The 21,948-nt window shown below is 37.4% G+C and overlaps 1 protein-coding gene across 2 annotated transcripts; it reads right to left on the reverse strand.

Moving 5' to 3' along the window:
- Positions 1-17,521: 17,521 nt before the first annotated feature.
- LOC131060252 (vicilin Pin k 2.0101) lies at positions 17,522-21,681 on the reverse strand. Of its 2 annotated transcripts, XM_057993425.2 has the most exons (7): positions 21,602-21,681; positions 21,190-21,517; positions 19,951-20,156; positions 19,774-19,854; positions 19,246-19,548; positions 18,068-18,464; positions 17,522-17,967 (listed from the first exon to the last, which is right to left on the reverse strand). In XM_057993425.2, exons 2-7 carry the CDS (start codon positions 21,503-21,505, stop codon positions 17,801-17,803), a joined length of 1,470 nt encoding a protein of 489 aa, XP_057849408.2. In that variant the 5' UTR covers positions 21,506-21,517; positions 21,602-21,681; the 3' UTR covers positions 17,522-17,800. The 2 variants fall into 2 exon arrangements, with proteins under 2 accessions (XP_057849408.2, XP_059077032.1); XM_059221049.1 differs by lacking the exon at positions 21,602-21,681 and having other exon boundaries at positions 21,190-21,558.
- Positions 21,682-21,948: the final 267 nt, after the last annotated feature.

Consider the following 21,948-nt stretch of genomic DNA (forward strand, 5'->3'; position numbering starts at 1 on the left):
CAGAAGTGGTAGCAATGAATGCATGTGGAAGATCCTGATGTTGTGATCGAGTCCTCTGTGTATCTGAAGGATCCCCAACAAGAGAACCTGCGGACTCAAGTGTATGTTGAGCCCAATGAGGTCTTGGTGGAGGTGGAGAATGAGGCTCCTCAACTGCAAGTGGACCCTGGGAAGGTGTAACTCTGCGAGTCAGAGTTGAAGAAGTCTCATCATCTGAATCACTAGCATCACTATCCACAATGGAGGAAGGTGGAGGAGGTAGAGAGGCTAAGCTAAGAGAGCTTTCCTCAAAGTGAACACTCCTCTCAATAAACACCTCACGTGTCTCAGGATCCATCAATATATATGCCTCAACACCCTCAAGATATCCAACAAATATGCAAGGCCGACTCTGAGGTTCCAATGCCTTACGTTTCTGTGGAGGTAAGCGAGCCCATGCTGAACACCCAAAGAATCTGAAATGTCTGACAATCGGTTTCCTACCAGCCCAAGCCTCAAAAGGAGTAATACCTTGTAAAGCTTTGTGAGGAACCCGATTCTGGATGTGTGTGGCACAACTGATAACCTCTGCCCAAAAGGCGGGATCAAGAGAACATGCATGTATCATACAACTAGCCATTTCTTTGAGAGTTCTATTCTTGCGTTGTGCAACTCCGTTCTGCTATGGAGTGTATGCAACAGAATGCTAAAGATCAATCCCCTCAAATGTACAAAAATCCTCAAGTCTCTTGTTCACATATTCCCTTCCATTATCCATATGAAGAATCTTGACCACTTTCCCGGATTGCTTCTCCAGATGAGTCTTGAAGTCCTAAAATCTATCAAATACTTCACTCTTATGAATGAGAAAGTAGATCCAAGTGAAGCGGGAGTAGTCATCAATGAAGGTGAGGACATAGCAGGCCTTGCTAAATGAAGGTATTGGAAATGGACCTGCTACATCACTGTGAACAAGTTGAAGAACTTCCAAAGCTCTCCAAGCTTTCCCCTTATCAAACTTCTCCTCGGGATGCTTGCCCATGGAACAACTTGAACATACACCCTCTGAAAAATTGATTCGAGGTAGACCTGTGACCATGTCTTTCATGCTGAGCTGCTGAAGATAGCGGTAGTTGAGGTGACCAAACTGCTCATGCCATAGCTTACTTTCTAAATTTGAATGAGTAAGCAAGGCCCTAGAAGGAGAACTTGGCACAAAGTGGGAGAATGAATAAATCCTCAAGTTGTCATTGACTTGTCCCACTGCTACCAAGGCATCACCAAAGTTCCTTTACCACAAATGGATTAGGTGTAAACTCAACCTTTTTCCCATTCCCATAATGAGTGATTTGGTAGATAGAGAGAAGGTTGGTAGACAAGTGAGGAACATAAAGAACATTCTCAAATGTTCCATCATCCGTGTCAACTGAACCTTTCCCTTCAACCTCAACTTGTGTATCATCACCTATGTAAATGTGAGGTACCTTAGATGGCTCCAATGAAGAAAACTGCTCCTTTGTAGAACCCATGTGATATGAGGCAGCCGAGTCAAGTATCCACTGCTGTGAAGAACCTGTTGTAGCCACAAATGCTTGCCCTTTTCCCTTAGACTGTGAGGAAGAGGAAGGAGATGAATCCTTCTTTGTGTAGGTGGAGGGCAAGTTGATGTTGTTTTTCTTAAGAAGATTTGTTAACTCATTAACTTGCTCGGTGTGGCATCAATGCTCATCATGACCATACTTCTTGCAATATGCACAAGTTGGTTTATCCTTCTTAGGTGGAGTCCCCTTCTTGGAAGAGGATGAAAAATCGCCTTGTGATGGAGAGGATGATTTTCCTTTTTCCTGTTGTGGCTGTGGCTCTGACTTAGATTGCTTCTTCTTCTTGTTGGAATCTTTGCCTTGACCTCCTTGATTCCCTTGATTAGCCACCAAAGCCTTGGACTTTGAAGGCTTGAGAAGCCCCATGTTCAACAACTTAGATTGTTCCAATATCAACATTTCTGTGAAAGTATCAAATGAAGGCATAATGTAGGAGCTCCTCACTGTCAAACAACGAGTTTGGAAGCTAGACACAAATGTTGCATATTCTGGTGCAAGCTTGTCCAACAAGTTGAATATCAACTGAGCATCCTTTTTGTCAATTTCACAATCCTTGAGCTTTGCTCTTAGCTCATTTGCTTTGGTGACATAATCTTGGATTGTATCAAAACTCTTGGGATCCAAGTTGGTGAGCTCATTGTCAATCTTGTAACCTCTGATTTCATCAACTTGACCATACAATTTCTGGAACATATCCCAAACATCTTTGATTGTAGTACACTCCTCAATATGAAAGATGAGGTCATCTGATACATACTTACGCAAAGTTCCAAGAGCCATACAATTCTTAGTGATCCATTATAAATGAGCATTAGGATCAACCTTAGGATTAGGTGGTGCTGCTATTGTTCCATCTATGTAATGCGTCAGACCTTTTTCCATTAATTTGCTCCATACTTTAATTTTCCATGATGCATAATTATGTGGAGTTAAAGGTGGAAATTTATGAGGACTCATTGCAACAAAAATGAAAGAGAATAAGGAAAGAGAGGAACAATCACACAAGACACCCCCCCAAAAGTGATAATTTGGCACTTTATACTTAGTGCGTGTACAATGGGCCACTTGCAAAAAATAGCAAAGTGGACTTCTGATTTCAACTTTACAATTGTCTCAATAAGGCTAAAAGAGACAAACTAATATTGCAAGAGATCTAAACTAAAATCCAAGCAATTTACAAGTACCAAATAGGCCAAATAAGACCAATATCTGAAAGTACAATTTACACTCAAAATCTCTAAAATTGGCTCATAGATTATGAAATTAGACCAAAAAAAATGCACTTTCAAAAAAATGGCATCTGAAAAGGAGGTCGTATGAGCTCAAATGAAGACTTTGAAGTTGCAGAATTGAGGATTGGACAAGTACAACTAAGAGAATCTGAAAATTTCAAAAAACCTATGCACAAAAATCAAAAAATAACCACACCACTACAAAGAGCACAAAAAATTAGCCTAAATAAAAAAAAATTGCACCCAAAAAGAAGCAAAATTGAGCAAGTTATGGGCCTCCAAAGTTGACCCAAAATTCGAAACTACTCAAAAGAGGGGTTAAAAATTTCCAAAAAATGCTGACATCAGCAAAACACTGTGCTAAATTTGACAGCCGTATTACCGTCAAAATGGTCGTCGCACCCCGGGCGCTTACGTGGCAGTGGACTGTGCAGAAAATATGTGTGGCGCTAACTGGGCTGCATTGCTGACGGGGCAGGTGACTGGGCTGCCTGCGTGGCACTGTTGGCAGTCGCTGAAATCCGGCTACTGGAAATCTGCCGGCGGGAGGTGCTGGCAGAGGAGTCGGAGCCCGTCTGTGGTGGCCAGAGCTGCTGTAGGCTCAGCGGTGGCGGGGCTGGAGTGACTGGCGCGGGCAGCAGGCGGGGCTAGAACAGCCTACGTGGGCGGCAGCGTGGACGGCTATGGATGGAGCACGAAGGGGCTGCCGGAGGCGACATTGTGGGGAGTTGCAGGGGTTGGGCGGAGGGGCCAACGGTGTAGCAGAGGTGCCGGCGGGAGATTTGTCATCGGGGAGCTGCGGGGTGGTGGCTTTCGGTGGCGAGACCTACAACTTTTGCGCTCGGTACAACCTGCGACTTGCAGAAAAGTACGGTGGGGCAGGGGGGGTCTATAGACCCCCAAAAATAATTTTTTTTCCCTTCTTTTTGAAAAATAAAACCCCCTTTCGCCTTTTCGGATTTTTTATTTTATTTAAAAAAAAAAAAAACTTTTCAAACTGGAAAAATTATTTTCAAATATATATATATATATATATATATATATATATTTTTTTTTTTAAATTTGAAAATTCCATACCGTACTGCCTGAATTGGGCAAAAAATTCCTCCACACCCCAAAAATGATTTTCGCCAAAATAGGTCGAGTTTATACTCAATTTTTATGGAAACGGCCTCGCAGATGCAATGGTGAGGTCGAAAACGCTCTAAGATGCCTCCAAAAAATGCTTGTCCCTCAGATTTGAAAATAGAAGCCTTCCAAAATGTCTCCAAAAATCAATCAATGAAGCCCCAATGACTCTAATACCTTGTGAGATTTTGCCAAGATCAAGGGCACAATGAAAAGTATAAAAGAGAGACAAAAGAATGACAAGAACAAACTGTATTCTCATCAATATGCAAATGATCAACTGGATTAACCAATACAATGAATGCATTCTTGCTTATATAGGCAAGGCCATATGGATGTACGAGCACACAATCATGACATGTGGCTCAATGAGAAACAAGGGTAGGTAATAAATACTAGGAGTAGGTAGGAGAAATAATATAATATTCCACAAGAGGTGGATGACCCATCGAATGTGGAGTGTAATAGCAAAATAAGACAACAAAAGGTGGAATTTCTCCTACAAGCTATATCCCTATGTGCACACTTCCCTAAGTGTCTCAAATCCAAACTACGAAGAGATGCATTATCCTAAGTTAACTTAAGTAAAGTGTAATAATATCCATAATGCATATTTATTTACACCAACACATTTCATGTAGTATTGAACCTGAATTACCACATATTAAGCATTTCATACATACATATAGATATCACAATTGCATCACATCCTGCACACAACACATGTTAGTACATTTTACATTCTCATTGTGTAAATAGTTATTTGCATTATCATATTCATCTGCATTTCATACATTCACATATGCATAACATATTAAAAACATAAAAGAACAAAAAAATATTGCATTTCATCATATACATATTTGCATCCATATCATTAGCATCATATAGAAACATCGCATAGGTACACATGCATATAGCTACCGCAAGGATGAATCATCTCATATATATATATATATATATATATATATATATTTCTCAAAATCACAAGTGTCATGATACAATGACGTCAAAAATACATATGGCTACAATTACCCAAAGGTGTCATCATACAAAATTGTACAAAACTGATACATAGGGAGCCCTCTAAGGCTATGATGAACTCCCTACCTCGGAGCCAGCTGGCCTCGATGGAATCTGAGCCCTGGAAGGACCTGCCCCAGGATCATCTCTCTTGTCCCCTCTATCTGGTGGTGGTGGAGGACCCATGACCCCACCGCTAGACACATGTCTCCTATCTCTCCCTCTAGAGGTCGTTGCAATCCGTGATGGTCTTCGAAAGCTCTGAGCTCGCTGATCTGGTGGTACCACTCCATAGTACAAGTCTCTCCAGTAGGCTATCTCCTCCCCTGCCTACAGAACATAGGCGTATCTAGCCCCTGTGTCCTCTGCTGCCTGCCTTCCTTCCCTCAGTGCTGTCTCAGCCTCTATATAGCGCTGAATAGCTTGATCCCTCTCCCGCTCAGTATCCCTCAGCTGTCTCTTGAGTCTAGCTGTATCCCTCTTCAAATCCTGGATCTCATCTGCATGTCCTTGACAGATCTCCCTCAAGGATAGTAGCTCATCCTCCTCCTCTCTCCCCTCACCTTGTCCCTATGGCTGCTCCTGTGGTTGCTCCTGTGGCTGCCCCTATCCTTGTCCTCGTCCCTATACCTATCTAGGAACCTGTACCTATCTTGGCACCTGTGCTGCTGGCACTTGTAATGGCAACCCACCTCTACCCCTCACTACATGAGCCTGATGAGTTTGTCTCTCCTCTCCACCCTCTCTCCTCTGAGCCACTCTCCTCTCTACCACTGTGCCCCACCTCCATCATCGGCCTCTACCTCCACCATCTCCACTATCATCTCCATCACCTCCACCATCTCCCTCTATCAGCTCCCCTGGATCTGTTAGCCGTGGGAATGAATGCTCTACCCAATATGTAGTATACTCTGCATCCATCCTTGCATCCTCCATATTTGCCCATATGTCCCAAGGCATGGGAACCATCTCCTGTAGCTGTGTCACTTCCTAATCATAAGAAAATAACGGACCCAAATGCACTTGATCCCTCACCGTCTGTGCATACATCCCCAACCCCCATGGCATCTGTTGTATCCTACCGAACTGCCTATATACTCTGTCTATCAACTGCCTCTCAATAACATATGGTGTCCTCCCTATCAGATACCTACTCTTGAATACATACGACAGCTCCACTGCATCATCCTCCCACTCCTCACAGTCTAAGTATGACCTCCATACCACATTGTCTATCTCATCGATAACCTTGCGCCAATACTCTAGCCTCCCAATCCGTGGCTGAGAAGTAATCATATCATACAAATGAACATAGCTACGCCCATGTCCCCTACCTCTAAAATGTATCGATCGTGTAACCGACAAATGCTCATATGCCCATACCTGCAATAGTGTTACTCCACATCCCAATCCTACTGATCCGTGATACACAAATTGATGCAGCTCATAATGCAAGTGTGCCAATAGACATGACCCCTATGCAAACCTGGTGTGCTCTATCACCAATGTCTCCAAAGCCCTCCCCCATCCCACTGCCAACCCTCGTGTCGCCCTCTCCGGATAGAGGAACCCACTGATCACTCCTATCAGCACCACTGGTAGTGCCAATCCTGTCACGGTCGTAGTGTCCCAAGCCACGTGTCCAACCCTCATCTCCAGTCCTAGATCCTGAAACACTCATCTCAGTGCATCCCTGTCTTCGTCTTGATCGTAAAGAATCAACTCCCCAACGATCGGTATCCTCAATATCCTATACACATCCTCCAAGGTGACTATCATCTCACCCATCGAAAAATGAAAAGTGCATGTCTCTGAGTGCCATCTCTCAGCTAATGCACTCATCAATCCCATGTTTGCCTAAAACTTAGGCATATACATAATGTATCGCAGTCCCATAGCCTCTACTACTGCTCTATCCTCAAATGTTAGCTCTGGTCGTAAACTCTGAGTCGAAGGGAATCTCTCCCGTGACTCCAACATCGGTAGGTCCTCCTACAGTCAAGTAAATCAACTGTGTCAATCCTAGTGGCATTCCCAGTTCATCACAAAGTGCTGCTTTTTATCCTAGTGCTTATATTTATCATATGGCACTCTACCCTAGTGGTACTCCCTGTTCATCACAAAGTGCTTCTTTTTATCCTAGTAGTACTCCCTTTTCATCACAAAGTGCTGCTTTGATCCTGTCTTTAGGACACCTACTTGAGTGTATCCTCTTGAATAGTTTCCTGATTAGCAACGTATGTTCTATCACAGAATTGCCAATTTCTTTGGTACTCCCTGTTCATCCCAAAGTGCCTCGATCTATCCTATCCTAGGGCCTTTGCTTGAGTGTATCCTCTTGAGTAGTTTCCTGATTAGCAACGTATGTCCTATCACAGAATTGTCAATCCTATCCCTATCTGCTACCCTAGTCTTCCCTAGAGGACCTGCTTGAGTGTATCCTCTCAATAGTTTATCCAATCGATAGTGTATGTTTATCACAGAACTGCCGATTCGCCCTTGAAGACACAAACGCGCTGGCATCATTCCCAAACGTGCCTGCTCTGCATAGATGTGCCTTTGTTTGGCACTAACGCACCTATCCTGCACAAATGCGCTTGCAAGACACAAACATGCTCGCATTGAACACAGACACCTCTAAAATCGTAGACACACCTGACACAAACAGAGACGTGCCTATCCTACCCAGATGCACCTGGCACCAATGCAAATGCACCTTGGCATTTTTCCCCCCACTTGACATTTGTCGACATACCTAATGCACATTTATTGCTCTACCTAGCATGCATTAATGACAACAATTAATGCAACAAGGTATACAAAGGTTTTGTGGTACTTATCAACTCTCCTGCATCTGGTGGCCTCTGATATTGACGAACACGATTGAATCTGTGTACCAATGCCATCGCTGTTGACTGCTCTCTGCTTTCTCTGCACTGTGATCTCTTAGATGTGTGGATGACAATGGGGATGTTTTCCCTCATAGTCTATCTTATAGACTACCCTAGCCCTCATCTTCCGAGTCAATCTTCTTTATCCCGTGACTCTGTCACTCTATCCTATTTGGTCAACCCTTTCTAGCCTTCTTTCTTATCAAGAGATTGTCTGCGATCTTTTCAAACATTTTCATCCAATCTCTCGAGGGGGCATATCATTCCCATCTTGGGGCAACTTTGTATCAGTTCATCTTATCTTCTTTGAAACAATGCGACAAGATGCATTGTCTCAAAGAACCTAAAATTGTCCCGTCTAATTAAATAATTTTTTTTTTTAATTTAATTATTTTAGCCCAATTCTTCTATTAATTAAATAAATCTTTATTTATTTAATTAATTCATTTATCCTTTTCTAGCCTCTTTTCTCATTTAAATAAATACTTTTATTTATTTAAATTGTCCTTTTCCTAAATTAAATAAATATTTTTATTTATTTAATTGATCCCACTTATTCTATTAATTAAATGAATCTTTATTTATTTAATTAATTCATTAGCCTTTTCTACCCATGACAAATGTCATTCATCTCTTAATTCCTACACTACCTACCCTCTCATTATTTTCTTATTTCTTCTACCTACCCTCTAATCCTAGCCGACCGTTTACCTTTTATACCTCTTAATATTATCCCTCCATTTCTTATAGTGTATTCTATATAAGGAGATGCTTCCTTCATTTTCAACCCCCAACTACACTTTCGAACTTTCATATGCGATCAAGCCTACTTGCAACCACATTTCCATTCTTTGTTGAGCTCTTGTGCACACATAAAATCTGAGAGCAAATATATCAAGCAAGATCAATGGAGATAGGAAGAATGGAGATCCAAACCCTAGTGGACATGTGATGGTATAATCTTTGTGATTTTGTTGATTTGCATTGTCTTAGGTAATCTTCATATGTTATGGTGGATCTTTGTTGTTGTTATGCTAGGGTTTTGTGGTTGAATTCATTTAGTCTTTCAATATTGTTGTTATCCACTTTCACCATAAACAGATTGTTTTTTACATTCATATGTTGCCATCAATGCCAAAGGGGGAGATTGTTGGATATTAGAGTTGTTGGAATGTGTTGTTGTAATTGATGTCAACATATTCCTGTGTTGCAGAGAATTGGTTTATTGCAAAGAGCTATTTTGGTGATCTATTGCAGATATGCTGATGTAGATTAATAGGTTTTGAGATACTTATCTCTAGTTGATTCAATATGAGTTTCATGATGCTATGTGGTGATTTTGTCGAGTTATGTGATCTAGTGTTTTTGCTGGTTCAGTGTTGCAAAGTTGTGGTATTTGATCCATATTGCTTTGGAATGATTGTATCTTGAGTTGCAGATTTTGGAGAGTGTATGGGATGTTCATGTGTGTCCTCAGATTAGGCGGTTCATGATTTGGAACTTCACAATCCTATCTTTCAGTTTGTCAGTTGGTGATGCAATATTGATGATTCTCGTTATCTGAGTTGTTGCAGTTATTGCAGTGGAATTAATGTTGCTTGTTGATGTTCTCTAATAACATTCTATGTGTTTTGATGGTCCTCATTATTGAAGATTGTATTGGTCTGGTGGTATTCTTCATGGTATGCGACATATTCAGTGGTGTAGCGTGTTGTGAATGATATTGACAAATTATTTGGTGGTGTTGCGTGTTCAAGAATTTTATTTAGGTCCATGCTATATCCTTGCCGATATTGTATTGGTCCAGTTATGGATTTATGTATCGTGTGATGTAATTTTGTAATTAGATCTTATGTGTTGAGCTGACCTTAAGGTTAAGGTCGATGATGCGTATAAATAAGTGTTGTAATCATGTAAGTTGAGTGTCTATGGTTGGATCTATGATCTGTGAGAGTATTGTATGTGCAATCAAGTGAATTTATCTTTCAGTGGTGGATAAGAGTAGAGAAGTGTTGTTGTGCAGATAGTGTGCTTAACCAGAACTATAATAAGGCATTTGGAGATGCTATTCTTTCAGTTCATGTAATTCGGATTGTCGTCCGATCTTTGTAAGGCAGTGAGCCTTCCCCAACATTGTAGCACTTCTTGTTTTTGAGCAATGAGCTCTAGGAATTGTGTCTGAATGCATGTGCATTCCCCATTATAATATTTACACATACTATTATAGAGTATTATCATATTGTGGACAGGTTGCCACCGTGGTTTTTCCCTTAACTAGGTTTTCCACTTCAAAAATTCATGTGTTATGTGTGTTGTTGATGTGGTGTTTATCTTTGCTATTATTGTTCTTAATTAGATCTGAAGTTGTGGTTAATTTGTTTGAGTTTGGTGAAAACTGATTCACCCCCCCCTCTCAGTTTTCGTGCTTTGTTGCTGCCTTGCTGCCAACATAGTCTGCGTCATGTCACATTGATTCATCGTTTCTTATTGATGTAATATGATGTTGGTGGATGAAAAAGGAAGTTAGATCTCAAGTTTCATGTTCCTATTTATTTTTTAGTAGAATTGGTGATGCTCTGAGTGCTGATCATCCATAAATAGTGTACCTATTTACAAGAATGCTTTACATTCCTCCACCTTCAGATGATTTGGTGTTGTTGGTGTCAAGTGATACTATTTTGTGCATCTGTAGGTGTTGTGGAGGTCCCCAACATATTTTGAGTATGTTTGGTTAGATTGTGTTACTAGTTCAATCTTCCAAAGACGACTTGTGTTCCTTTGGTCCTTGCAGTAGCATGTAGAGTTGAAGATGATGATTCAAGATTAATGAGAAGGTGTGTTGAAATTATGTGGTGCTTCACACATCCTTTCGCATTGATTTGGAGAAAGTATTTGGGGCTGAATTTTTATACTTTACACATTACATCTAATTAGGCTGACCTAATTGATGTATCTTTTTGTTGTGGATGATATATAAGAGATGAGAACTTTTGGAGGATAATATGAGATGAATAAGAAATTGTGTATGGTATGGTGTGTGAAAGAAAATGTGTGCATTTGTAGTTAAGAATTAATGAAGTTAGTTTCAAATGTTTAGAACAATGAACTATAATCAACATTTTAGAGGATGCATGTCTCTTTAATTCAATAATAATAATTCATTGCAATCAAATCTAGTGTATCTTTCCCCGAAGAAGTGATCTTCAATATTTTGCAAGTGCATTATATCTTGCCATAAGGTTGTGAACCTTAGCTTGCAAGTCCAAATCAAGAGCAGTGAGCTTCCTTAGACAAGAGCCTAAAACTTTGTAACTAATTTTCATATAGTGAGATAGTTCTCACCATGGTTTTTCCCACATCAGGTTTTCCATGTAAAAAATCCTGCATTCTTGTGTGATTGATCCTATGTTTTTAGTTGTTTACTTCTACACGTGATAACTAGAATGAATGATTAATGAATGGTTCAAGTTTCAATATATGCAGTTTCACCCCCTCTCAACATCCAGAAGTGTTCAACAATTGGTATCAGTGCAAGGTTCCTAAAGAGATAGTCTAAAACTAAGGTAAATATGAGATTTGAATACAATGTTTGAATTTGAAAACAATTTGGATGCCATGGAACTAAAAGGTTGGGATATTCATGCAGTAGTATATCTTTAAGGGTAATTGAGACTAGGTCGTACAAATCTAGGAGACTATCAAGAAAAGTTAAAAAAAGAAAAATAATGTTCATGTTGTTCATCTAAAAAGGCAAGTTGAAGAAGTAAAGAAGACTATTGATAGTCTTGAAATGAAGCTACATATCAAATCTAGAGAATGAACTAAGCTTAAAGAAGACGTGGTCATGTTGAGGAAGGATTTGAAAGAGGAAAAAAAATAAATTGATAGGAACTTGAAGCTCAAAGGCTGTAGTGATCTGCTTAATGAGATATTAAGCCTCTAGAAACCATCTATGGACAAAGGTGGTCTTGGTTTTGACAAAGGAGAAAATTATAAAACTCCCAACAAAAATGACAAGTGAAAGGAAAAGGTCACAAATGAATCCAAGAAGACTAGTGAAGATAAAAAGGGTTTCACTCTGATCCAGTATAAGAAGAATTTCAAGAAACCTACTCCTACTCAATCTAGGTATTATCCATCTTTCAATGATAAATGCTTTTTATGCAACAAGTTTGGACATAGAGCTAGTGAATGTAGAAGTCACAACAGATCTCAATCATTTAATGGTCGATTCTATGTTGCAATAAGTTTTGACATAAGGAAAATGAATGCAGAAGTAGAATGATATGGAATGGATATGTGAATGGAAATAATGGTAGAAATGTTCAATCTTTCAATGGATATTGTTATGCATGCAAAAAATATGGGCACAAGGCTACTGAATGTAGATCTAATGTCAGAAGGTATGGAAGTGGTCTGCAACAAGGTCCTACTTGTTATAATTGCAAAAAATTGGGACATATTGTTGGATTCTACCAAGGATAAAATGAGAAGACCTCTGCTTTGGAAATGAAGATTGATGTCAATGATATGAAGGAGAAGACATAGAAGACATGGGGGAAGAAATCCGATGAGAATGTAGAAGGCAAGGCAAATGATGTGTCTATAACTCTTGGTGGTGCAAATGTTTTCTCCCGAAACTAGATAAATTGCATTATTTGAGGGGGAGATTTGATTGAAGATATTAAGAACCCCCTTATGGTTTGGATGTTGGATTGTTTTCAGCAAGAAAGATGTTATGGATATTTTTTCGGACCATTCCAAGTCTTTATGATGACTTGCAAATCTATTTGTGATCTTTGTCAATACAAAGTAGCAACTTTTTGGTGTCTAAGAGCATTCAATGCAAAACCTAAGTGCTTGAAAATAAATGATAAATTGTGTTTTTGAATTCATTTTTATCACTTGAGATCGTGTGACTTTGAGTTGTAATGTGTGAAAGGATATTTCTTATGCAATCCCTAGTGACAGTTGCGATCAAAGGTATTTACCAATCTCATGTTATCGGTTTTGTTTGTTGTTCAAATGGCTACATTGATTCTCACTAACCCTGCTTTGAAACCATGACTTAAATTCAAGCCTTATCCATTTGTGTCTATGGAGAAAGACAAGGAAGGGGCATTTTCAAAGGTGTTGTTAGATGTGGTCTACGAGGAGGATGTTAGGGCATATATTCATGCACCCCTAATGGAGGTCAGTCATGTGAAATTTAATAATGTATGGAAGCACCTGATGGAAGAAGACTTAATGAATCTCAAGAAATAGTACAAGTGTATTCTAGAGATGGGACTAAATATATGGAAGGAGTTTCCTGATTTAAGCTACGAGCATGCATGGATTCAAATCATCCTGAGCCGGATCCATGGAGATACAATGTTTCTAGATTAGCCACATAAAATCACAAAGAATGCAATTAGGGCTCTAACAACCTGTTGTGTTCCACTGACACTCTTCCTATTCTAAAAGTGGTAAATAATTATGTAGTTACTCAATTAACCAATGCAAATTCTAATAGGAGGGCTTTGACAATTGAGGACATCATCAATTTGGGTGTCCGCTATGTGATCAAAGGTTTAGCATACAAGATATACTATCAGAATTGTGAGGGTTCCACCACTGCCACCGTGATATACTGCTTTCCAAATGGTGGTTGAAGGAGAGAAGTTCAATCTCTAAAATATTCTAAGGCAACAACTATTGGAGAATTTAGAGAGGACAAAGACCACCAAATATCTATTTTAGTATGGATCATTAATAATCTGTCTCGCATTTATGTTCATGAACGAGCTTCCAAGAATTATGAGTAAAGTTTGGGACAATTTCTACCCTATAACTGTACAAATAAAACAAGATATTAGGAGTTTCGCTAAGGATATAGATGCATACAACACCCTATATTTAGGGTGATTTAAAAAATTTCAAGATAAGATGCAAGAAAGAGAGAGGATTCCTAGTGTATTGGTCCTAGAGTATAAAGATGAAATCACCTTTTTGGTCAGCAAGGACTATTGCTATATTGAAGCAATTGAACCAAGGACTGCTTGGTTTCCAAAGTTGCCATATGAGATATATGCAGAAGATGAGAAAAAAATTGAAGCATTGTGTTTGTCAGTTGATCGAAAAGAAGAAAGGTTTGGAACTATTGCTGAGATTTTAAATAAGATAATCTAGAAGAGAGTCAAGAAAGATCATACTAAGAGAATGGAGAATTTGTAGAAGGAATTTCTAGGCAAGCTTAGAGAAGAACAAGCTTTGTCTTTGTTCCCCCTTTGGTGAATATTTGTTCCTCTGGAATCCCTGTGAGAGTTGCATCAAGTGAGAAGAAGGGTCAAAGACTAAAGTAAATGGCCACATGGGATTAATCAAGTTAGGAGACAATTGTTGAAGAATGGATTAGAAATAACACAGATGAAGAAGAAGAAAAGGAGAAGTTTGTGATAAATAAGCATCTCAAGAGGACATACGAAGAAGAAGAAGAAGAAGAAGAAGAGGATGAAGAGGATAATGTCCCTCTCATCCGAATAAAGAGAACACAGATATCTTTGGCAAAGACCCCTGCTAAGAAGAAGGAAGTACAAAAGAAGAAAGAAGAGAAGATATAAAAAGAAAAGGAAATGTAGAAGGAAAAAAGAAAAAGGAAAATGGAATGAGAAAGAAGAAGTAAGATACCCTTTTGGTTGATACTAGTTACCAACCTCTTGATGCTCATTTCAACCTCTATCGAACCAATTTGCTAAACATGTACTGGTCCGATAGATTTCGTCCTTTGCAATTTATAGATTGCGTCCTCTTGTATTCGTGCTATGCATATGAGACTTGATAAACTTCTTGTGAGAAAAATGCTAAAGAAATCTATGTCTTCTCCTTTAAAGAAGAAGAATACATTGCAAATAAATTGATGCATCGTGCTATATAGGTACCAATGTGCCAATGTCAAGATCAAGTGGACCTTAATCAACTATCTCTGTTGTATAAGCTTCATTTGAGTGACATACTTTAGCATTTTTCTCACAAGTAGTTTATCAAGTCTCATATGCATAGCACAATGCTCATTGATAATGCAATAAATGTTATTCATGAAAGACTTTTGGAAGTGGTTGTGGATGAAACTTTGACAAGTGTAGAGCAGTTGTAGTTGTTGCTTGATTGATTAAAGGAACATGAGCTTCCAAATCGGAAGCCACAATTTTGAAGGATTTAAAGAAGAAGGTGGAGGAGAAAAGATTAAAAAAAAATGGTAAATAGATGTATAGTGGCACACATCCGGCTACATGAAGGTATCAAAGTTTTTGAGAAGAGTGTAGATGATGTAGTGGAAATATACAATTTTGTCATCAATAACCCATATCTAAAGATATTAAGGATCAAATAGACACTATAGAGTCACAAAATGTACAACTAGTTCTAATACAATAGACTTGAAGAGGGATGCAAATGGAAATGACCGGATTCAGATAGAGAATTTATACTTAAAGTTGGAATCTATTGGTTGATCAAAAGGAGAAAATTAGAAAGCATTTTTGTCATCTGAGAGATATTCCTCTGACCTCCTCCAACCCAACCATCTTTCATTCCTCCATTTTCTCTTTTTATTTCTCAATTTGTTTTCTCCCAAACTGTTCCACTTCATCTACTTTGACTGTTAATCTTCCAACCATCCTTGAGACTTCATTTCCTCCCATCGAAGGCAACTATAACAACTTATCCAACTTTCTGCTTTTGTGACGACAAGAACTAAACCAAAAACAAAATAGATTAAATCAATGCCCTTGCATCATCATTCAACAAGACTTAAAAAATGATAAAGTTTTGAGCAACATCAAGACTTAAAAAATGATAATGATAAAGTTTTGAGCAACATCAAGACTTAAAAAATACAAGATCTAAACCTTAATGACCTAACCTTTGAACACTCTTTTAAAAAAATCCTTCGTAAAAAATATTTTATTAAAATAATTTTCTAACGAGTGACATGAACTATCAAATTGAATATAAAAAAAATGAAAAACAATATTTTAATAAGCATACTTAATAAAAAAAATTAAAAGAAAAATCCTTAAACTTCTCGAATTGGAGTGCCATTATCAAATGCCATTTAAGATTTTTTTTTTAAATTTAAATTTACAAACGTTTTGATTTTGTTTGAAGATTGTATTCTACACTTCATTGACAATATGCCCCTATAAAAATCATAATCATAGTATGGTTTACTTAAATAGCCAAAAACAATTAAATTTCATAATACATAATTTAAAATACAAATTTGCAGATTTGAAATTTAAATTATTTGATTGAAAATAGTTTAAATAGCCAAAAACAATTAAATTTCATAATATATAATTTAAAATACAAATTTGCAGATTTAAAATTTAAATTATTTGATTGAAATTTGCAGATTTGAAAATAAAATTATTTGATTGAAAATAGTTTAAATAGCTAAAAACAATTAAATTTCATAATACATAATTTAAAATACAAATTTGTAGATTTAAAATTTAAATTATTTGATTGAAATTTGCAGATTTGAAATTTAAATTATTTGATTGAAAATAGTTTAAATAGCCAAAAACAATTAAATTTCATAATACATAATTTAAAATACAAATTTGCAGATTTAAAATTTAAATTATTTGATTGAAAATAGTTTTATTGCTGTTTATTATTGTTTCTCGTTTCTATTGTGCACCACAATTGAAATCAACAATCCACAATTGAAATCAGAAGCAATAACACACTATTATGAATTGTCGAAAACTAATATCATACACTATTATTATGAATTGTAAATAATAGTGTAGAAAACTAATATCATTCACAATTGAAATCAGAAGCAATAACACACTATTATGAATTGTCGAAAACTAATATCATACACTATTATTATGAATTGTAAATAATAGTGTAGAAAACTAATATCATTCACTTTTATTATGGGTTGTGGATCATACACAATTCAGATCACACAAACTATTATGAATTGTCGAAAACTAATATCATACACTATTATTATGAATTGTAAATAATAGTGTAGAAAACTAATATCATTCACAATTGAAATCAGAAGCAATAACACACTATTATGAATTGTCGAAAACTAATATCATACACAATTATTATGAATTGTAAATAATAGTGTAGAAAACTAATATCATTCACAATTGAAATCAGAAGCAATAACACACTATTATGAATTGTCGAAAACTAATATCATACACTATTATTATGAATTGTAAATAATAGTGTAGAAAACTAATATCATTCACTTTTATTATGGGTTGTGGATCATACACAATTCAGATCACACAAACTAATATTTTCAATTTTATTATTGACTGTTTTTTTTTTTTTTTTTTTTTTGATAAAAATGGATAAGACCATTAAAATTATATTGATTATATATATTTTTAAATGTGTCTGGTTCAAAGAGCACTGAAGGAAAAGAACCAGTAACTGTTTATTGACTCCGTGGTGTAAAAAAAATATGAATTTGATTATTTAAGTCATAATCCAAGATCGCAGTGGATGATTTTCTTTTACTCATTTCTATATTGAGTTAGAGATCCAAACCCAAATATGAATTTGATTATTTAAGTCATAATCCAAGATCGCAGTGGATGATTTTCTTTTACTCATTTCTATATTGAGTTTTACTCATTTCTATATTGAGTTATAGATCCAAACCCAAATGTGTGGATGATTTTGTTATTTAGGTTGATAATGATCGCCTATCAATACATGAGTGCTTTGGTAGGCATGAAATCATGGACAAGAAAAACGTTTTCAATACGAGTCTGAGATGATGAAAGGCAGTATTATTATTATTATTATCATAATATAGACATAGTCTCTTCAAAAAGGCCATTACATATTCTCCTCCATTCCACCTAGCCATTTCATCCTCTTATTTACAGTTAGAACAAAACGCATACTAAACCAGAGGACACATTTACAGAATGCTCCACTCTCCCATGTCCCTTGATCCTCTACCCGAGGGACCCTTCAAAAAGATCTGATCATTCTGGGATTCGAACACACTTTTCACTTCATCTTCTTTTCCCTTGAATGAGGCCGCCAGAACCTCGTCTCTCATCTCCCTTAACTCCGAATTCTTCCCTGATCCACAATACAAGTTCCCACACCCATTAACAAGTCCAGAGGATGATTTATACATTAAAAAAAAGTTTTTAGAGCAGGAAGTAAAAGAGGAAAGTACCTGCGTAGAAGATGATTCTGTTGCGCTCGTTATCGTTGATGGTGAAAATGATGAGTTCAAAGGGTTCCTTGGAGTTGGGGGAAGCTATCTGAACCGCCATGTGCCCTGCTGGATTTACAAAACAGTCCCCACGTTGCAATTCGGCCTCTTCTCGGTGGTAAGATAGCCTGAATTGCTCTCCTCCTCTTCGGCTTCCACCCTCTTCTCTTCCTCTTGAACTTCCACCCTCTTCCTCTTCTCTCCCTCTTTCCCTTTCTCCTCCTTCCCCACCCTCACCTTCTCTCCTCCTCTGTTGTTGAGCTCCCTCCGGTGAGATGATCTCAATTCTACCTTGGCCTCTTACAACACACCCTATTTCAGTGGCCTGACTCTGGGAGTAGGGTGCACTCATTGCATTCTGCAATGATAGATCATGTTAGAATCGAAAATTAGTTAAACGTTTAAGAAAACTTTGGTTTAAACAATACATCCTGAACTGACTGACTCTTTTAGGTGTTTGTCTTGGATAGCTCATATGTAATGAATTTTGACTTGAAAATGTTTTAAGTGCCTCATCTATGAACACTATGATAAGTGGATTTCACTAGATCTCAAATCCCAGATCCCAGTAATAGATGAACCCCATGTAATAGATGAACCCCATTAAAGAAACTTTAAAAAGTTAAAAAATTAGGAAAATAGATGAACCCCATTAAAAAATAGATGAACCCCATTAAAGAAACTTTAAAAAGTTAAAAAATTAGAACTCCAATATAGAAACTAATTTAGATGAACCCTACTAAAATATAGAAACTAATTTAGATGAACCCTACTAAAGAAACTTTACAAAATTAAAGCTTAATAGGTAAAAAAACTTAATACTATATGAACCAGGAATAGTACTATATGAACCCGGCACCTAAACAGAATCATAATGCTCAAAAGAAGAGCTTAGTACTATATGAAGCTAAGCATCGTACTATATGAACCTAACCACCTAAACAAAATCATAATACTCAAAATGAAAGCTTAGTGCTAGAAGAACTCACTAAGGAAAAGCTAGTAAAACTAAACATTTTAGATGAATCCACTAAGGAAACTAAAAAAGAGCTAGTAAAACTAGTACAATTTTAAATGGACCAACTTCTGCGAGGCAAAATTGTGGCTAACAATATTCATAATAACATAAACATACATACAGGTTGAATTCTTGTAAGAGAAATTCCAATGTCTAGTCGCTGTAAAGGACCCTTCACCAAATCTTCATCATCCCCAAAAATCAGCTGCCCATTCTCATTGCTAAATCTTGGCTTCTTCTTCTCCAGATTGAATGGCTTGTAGTCCTCCTCCTCACCCTGAGATTTCCTCTTCCAGAATGGGAACTGGCTCCCATGTTCTTCTTTCATAAGCGAAATTAGCTTCCTACCATGTTCTTGGCTAAATCTTGTAAATACCCCTTCGTCCTGCTTGCTCAATAGCGTCTGAATGTGTCCTCTTTCAGTCTGATTCCAAAAAAGACTAAATCAGCTAAATAATAATATCTAAATCAGCTACATTATAATATCATAATATCTAATTCACTGAAAATACTTATCAAAATACTTATCTAATCATAATATCTAATCGTTGATTCAAAGAACTTTCAGACAATCAAATCAAAAAACAGCAAATCATCAAAATACTTCAGTCCAAACTACAGAGGGTAGGCAAGTAAGAAGTGTGCTTACATTGAAGGCAGCTTCAAGAGTCTCTGTTCTGAAAGCAGACAGGGCAGAGGGTGGGTTTCGCCCGCCTCCAATGTAAAAGGACTGCTCAAAATCCAAACATGAAACCCAAATGAATATCATAAATACAAAAGGGCACAGTGATAAGTCAGATATACAGAAAAAGTTATGCAGACAAACCTCATGATGTCTCTCTGGGTAGGGGTTTTTATTGTAGAGCAGATTAATGGCGACCAGGCCTTGGCTCTGCTCTGTATTGATCACATAGAAGATTGCACCCGCGGGAATGAAGAAGACGCTCCCTTTTTCCAAATTCTCTTCTCTGGATTTCCCCCCATGTACCTCTCTGGAATCCCCCCCATTTACCCATCCGACTGTTGCTTTTCCTATTAACATGAATTCCAAAACTTATATGACTTTGAAAAGTAAACAATACTGATCACACACTCAAAACATTTCCAATCTAAAATCCTCTGGGTCTGAATCATGATTGCATTTCCAATCTTTATAATGCAAGGTTGAATTCCAAAACTCATAACTTTGAAAGAAAAACAATATAAATCACATAATCACACATTTCCAATCTGAAATCATATGGGTCTGAATCATGATTGCATACCTTTCTGGATTAGGCAAGGTTGAATCCAAAACTTATAACTTTGAAAAAAAACAGTATGGATCACACAATCACACATTTCTAATCCGAGCAAGGTTGAATCCCAAAACTTATAACTTTGAAACAAAAACAATATGGATCACACACTCAAAACACACTCCCAATCTGAAATCAATCATCTGGGTATGAAATCATGCTGGATAAAGCAAGGCCGACTTCCAAAACTTATAACTATGAAACAAAAACAATATGGATTGACTTCTAAAACTTATAACTTCGAAACAAAAACAATATGGATCACACACTCAAAACACACTTCCAATCTGAAATCAATCATCTGGGTATGAAATCATGCTGGATAAAGCAAGGTGACTCCCAAAACTTATAACTATGAAACAAAAACAATGTGGATCACGCACTCAAAACACACTTCCAATCTGAAATCGATCTTCTGGGTATGAATCATGATTGCATACCTTGCTCGATAAACAAAGGTTGAATTCCAAAACTTAAAACTTTGAAACAAAATTTTTTAACAAAAGTTTTTTGGATCACGCACTCAAAACATTTCCAATCTGAAATTATACTTGATAAACAAACATTGAAATCCAAAACTTATAACTTTGAAACAAAAACACAATATGCATAACACAGTCAAACATTTACCATCTGAAATCATCTGTGTCTGAATCATGATTGCATACCTTGCTTGATAAAAATCATTGAATTCCAAAACTTATTACTCAGAAACAAAAACAAAATGGCAAACTGAAATCATCTGGGTCTGAACCATGATTGCATACCTTGCTTGATAAACATAAGATGGTCTGCACTACTGGCGTGAGGAAGCATGAAAGAATTGGGTTCAATGTGGAAGCAATTCACTTCATAATGCCTGAGATCATTTGCCAAAATACGGCTCTCTCTGAAGATGGGTACTGCGCGTACTTCACCTCGATCAGTCCCCAATCTCCTCTCATGCTCTTCCCTCTTGTAAATGTAAGGATTTCTCCTTCCTTCACCTCTTCCCCCGTTTTCGATCTCACTGCACCGGATTAAACTCTGAAAGCACAGAAACACGAGAACCAGACACACCAAAGACAACTTACCGAACGCCATGATTATCAACAGCTGCATTCAAAGAATCTCATCACAGTCAGGAATCTTAAAAACATGCATTAACTGCACTTGTCTAAAGCTATGATTTTTACATACCTCAATTCCTAGACTGGTGTGGTGTCAACCTGATCTGAGAGGGGTGCGAGGGTAGTTTATATAGTAAAAAGGTGAGGGTGATGGTGAAGGTAAGGAGGCCACGTATTTGCAGATGGATGAGAAGGAAAAAATGGTGATGAGGAGGCCATGAAAGGAGCGATATACGTTGAGTGTTGGGGTGGAGACATATGTGAGGAACAAGGAATCTCATGCAGAGATGCTTTGGCACGTCAGAACCGAAACCGCGCGTACCTGATTTGAGACGACGAACACATTACCCCATGGTTTCCTAGTGTGGGGCAACTGCTACAACCATGCCTACATTCAATGTTTTTTTGTTATCATGT

This window comes from Cryptomeria japonica, chromosome 1, assembly GCF_030272615.1.
Source record: "Cryptomeria japonica chromosome 1, Sugi_1.0, whole genome shotgun sequence".
Lineage (NCBI taxonomy): Eukaryota > Viridiplantae > Streptophyta > Pinopsida > Cupressales > Cupressaceae > Cryptomeria > Cryptomeria japonica.